Raw genomic sequence first — 3,543 nt, 5'->3', positions numbered from 1 at the left:
CAATGGAGAAGGAAGGAATAGAGGGGCCCAGGTACTGATCTGCAGCGAGGACTTAGACCAACACACTGGCAAAGCAGAAATCGGATGGTTTTTCCCCTCTTTTTTAAAAAAACGAAAACCAAAAAAAAAAAAAGCAAGAATCAAGTCAGTGTAATTTCATAGGTTTTTTTTTTGTTTTTTTCTTTTCCCCAATAATTTCGCCTAGAGTTTGGCACTCCCTTCGCCGGGAATAACAGTCTTTGTTATTTTATTAGCAGGATGCCTTGAGACACACGCAGCATCTGGTGGAGGATTAACATACATACATGTGTATGTATGCGTCACGTATATATTTACTGCAAATGGTGGGGATCGCTTAGTGCCCGACATGGGAGACCTGAAGTCAGGTTTTGAAGAGGTGGATGGCGTGAGGCTCGGCTACCTCATCATTAAAGGAAAGCAAATGTTTGCCCTCTCCCAAGTCTTCACGGATCTGCTGAAAAACATCCCGAGGACGACCGTGCACAAGCGCATGGATCATCTGAAAGTGAAAAAGCACCACTGCGATCTGGAGGAGTTGCGAAAACTCAAAGCAATCAACAGCATCGCCTTCCACGCCGCCAAATGCACGCTCATCTCCCGGGAAGACGTGGAAGCGCTCTACACCTCCTGCAAAACTGAGCGCGTCCTCAAGACCAAGCGCAGGAGGGTCGGCCGGGCCCTGGCCACAAAGGCGCCGCCGCCAGGGCGCGCCGCCGCCGCCGCCGCCGCCGCCGGCCCCCGCCCGGCTTTCTGGAAGGACAAGCACCAACTTTGGCGGGGCCTGAGCGGAGCCGCGCGGCCCCTGCCAATCAGCGCGCAGTCCCCGCGCCCGGGCGCCGCCGCCGCCGCCGCGCGCCCAGCCGCCCATCTACCTCAGATTTTTAGCAAATTCCCGGGCTCGCACTACCCGGAACTCGTGCGCTCGCCTTGCAAACCCCCTCTAAACTATGAAACTGCCCCGCTCCAAGGAAACTACGTCGCTTTCCACTCGGACCCTGCTTATTTTCGGAGCCTGCTGTGCAGCAAGCACCCGGCCGCCGCCGCCGCTGCCGCCGCCGCCGCCGCCGCCGCCGCCGCCGCCGCCGCCGCCTACTACCAGGCGTCGGCGGCCGGGCCCCAGCCCAAGGCTGCAGCGGCGACGGCGGGCGCCGGAGGCCCGGTGAGCCTGACCTACCGGTGCAAGCGCAAGCGCGGGGGCGCCAAGGACTGCCTGCTCGCGCCGCACGCCGGCGCCCGCCGTCTGCTGCTGTTGCCCAGGTCCTACAAAGCCAAGGCGGCGGCGGCGGCGGCGGCGGCGGCGGCGGCGGCAGCGGCGGCGGCGGCCGCCGGGGCCACTTGCCTGGAGAGGTTTCATCTGGTGAACGGCTTCTGCCCGCCTCCCCACCACCACCACCACCATCACCACCACCACCACCACCATCACCACCACCACCGGGCCCAGCTGCCGCAGCCGAATCACCATCCCCCTCATCACCACCGGCCGCAGCCCCATCTGGGCAGCTTTCCCGAGAGTTGCAGCAGCGACTCCGAGTCCAGCTCCTACTCGGACCATGCCGCCAACGACTCGGATTTTGGCTCCAGTGTGTCCAGCTCCAGCAACTCTGTGTCCTCGGAGGAAGAGGAGGAGGAGGGAGAGGAGGAGGAAGAGGAGGAGGAAGAGGAGGAGGGGGGCAGTGGGGCCTCGGATTCCAGTGAAGTCAGCTCGGAGGAGGAGGAGGAGGACTCGTCCACGGAGTCGGACTCTAGCTCCGGCTCCAGCCAAGTGTCCGTGCAGAGCATCCGTTTCAGGCGCACCAGCTTCTGCAAGCCTCCCAGCGTACAGGCGCAGGCCAACTTCTTGTACCATCTGGCCTCCGCCGCCGCTGCAACCAAACCCGCTGCTTTCGAGGATGCCGGCAGACTTCCCGATCTCAAGAGTAGTGTCAAAGCGGAATCGCCCGAGGAGTGGAATCTGCAGAGCTGGGTCCCCAAAGCGTCTCCGGTGTACTGCCCGGCCAGCCTGGGGAGTTGTTTCACAGAGATAAGGAACGATAGGGTATCTGAGATTACATTCCCACAATCTGAAATCTCCAGTACTGTAAAGAGAACTGACCTGACAATTAACTGCCTGACGGAGGGGGCCTCTTCACCTAGCCCAAAGACAAACAATGCATTTCCACAACAAAGAATACTCCGCGAGGCTAGGAAATGCCTGCAAGCAACTCCTACTACACACTGTGCAGATAACAACACAATAGCTGCTAGGTTCTTAAATAATGATTCTTCGGGAGCAGCAACAAATTCAGAAAAAGATTCCAAAATCCCCCATTGTACTGAATTTGCTACGGATTTGCCCTCTTCTTCGCCAACTTATCCCGAGGTGGATACAGCAGCAGTAGCAGCAACAACTAAAGCTGAGAATGCCTGTACTGATACCGGCGACAGGACATTGCCGTTTCTGCACAATATTAAAATCAAAGTAGAAGACAGTAGTGCTAATGAAGAATATGAACCTGACCTTATTACAAATAAGCTAAAGTGCGAGTGCAATGATACGAAGGGTGAGTTTTACAGTGTGACTGAAAGTAAAGAGGAGGACGCCTTGTTAACTACAGCCAAGGAAGGTTTTGCATGCCCTGAAAAAGAAACTCCTTCCTTAAATCCACTGGCTCAGAGTCAGGGCCTTTCATGCACTTTAGGTTCTCCAAAACCTGAGGATGGGGAATATAAATTTGGTGCCAGGGTGAGGAAAAATTACCGGACACTAGTACTGGGAAAGCGACCTGTACTTCAGACACCTCCAGTCAAACCAAATCTGAAATCAGCTAGAAGTCCTCGTCCTACAGGTAAAACTGAGACACATGAAGGAACACTGGATGATTTTACAGTTATAAACAGACGCAAAAAGGTAGCCAGCAATGTAGCATCAGCAGTGAAAAGGCCATTTAATTTCATGGCAAATTTTCCTTGTCCACCATCACTCATTATTGGGAAGGATGGGGATTTGTGGCCGGCGTATTCCTTAAACACCACTAAGGATTCCCAACCTCCTCACAAGGCCCATCCTATATGGAAATGGCAGCTGGGCGGTTCTGCAATACCTCTTCCACCTAGTCACAAATTCAGGAAATTTAATTCATAAAAGCGTTTTTGGAAGATATTTTCTTGAACCATACCTTCCTTTTGTTGTAAACTGCACAGGATGGTTTGTACAAGTCCATTAATGTGTTACACCTCTTTTGGAGTCCTGGTTTATCGCATTTTGAAGACAGAAATCGGATTACTTTTTTTTTCCATTGCGGGTTTTTTTTTTTTTTTGGAGTAGGGTGGGGGAGGGGTGGGAGAAGGGTTGGTTTACATTCCACAGACTATACTTCAGGCTAAAGACTCAAGTAAACTCAGTTATTACGGTAGAGCTGGAACACTTTACTGTTTCAATGCTAATAATGCACCCGGTACCTCAATTCAACTGCTACAAATAAATGTCAAAAGGTTGAATAATAAATATTACAATGAGCCATTAAGTTTATGCACTAGATTTCA

General features: G+C 53.3%; 1 protein-coding gene across 1 annotated transcript; it reads left to right on the top strand.

Annotated features, from left to right (window-relative positions):
* Positions 1-367: 367 nt before the first annotated feature.
* On the top strand, positions 368-3,142 carry SKIDA1 (SKI/DACH domain containing 1). The gene has a single exon (XM_052651358.1). The coding sequence runs from the start codon at positions 368-370 to the stop codon at positions 3,140-3,142; it is 2,775 nt and encodes a 924-aa protein (XP_052507318.1).
* The last annotated feature ends 401 nt before the right edge of the window (positions 3,143-3,543 follow it).

This window comes from Budorcas taxicolor, chromosome 13 (assembly GCF_023091745.1).
Source record: "Budorcas taxicolor isolate Tak-1 chromosome 13, Takin1.1, whole genome shotgun sequence".
Classification (NCBI taxonomy): Eukaryota; Metazoa; Chordata; class Mammalia; order Artiodactyla; family Bovidae; genus Budorcas; species Budorcas taxicolor.
The sequence above is the reverse complement of the archived record's forward strand: the minus strand, read 5'-3'. Positions and strand labels throughout refer to the sequence as shown.

Bases quoted from the DNA above. Each gene is read 5' to 3' on its own strand.
- SKIDA1 (XM_052651358.1), top strand. From the start codon at position 368: ATGGGAGACCTGAAGTCAGGTTTTGAAGAGGTGGATGGCGTGAGGCTC.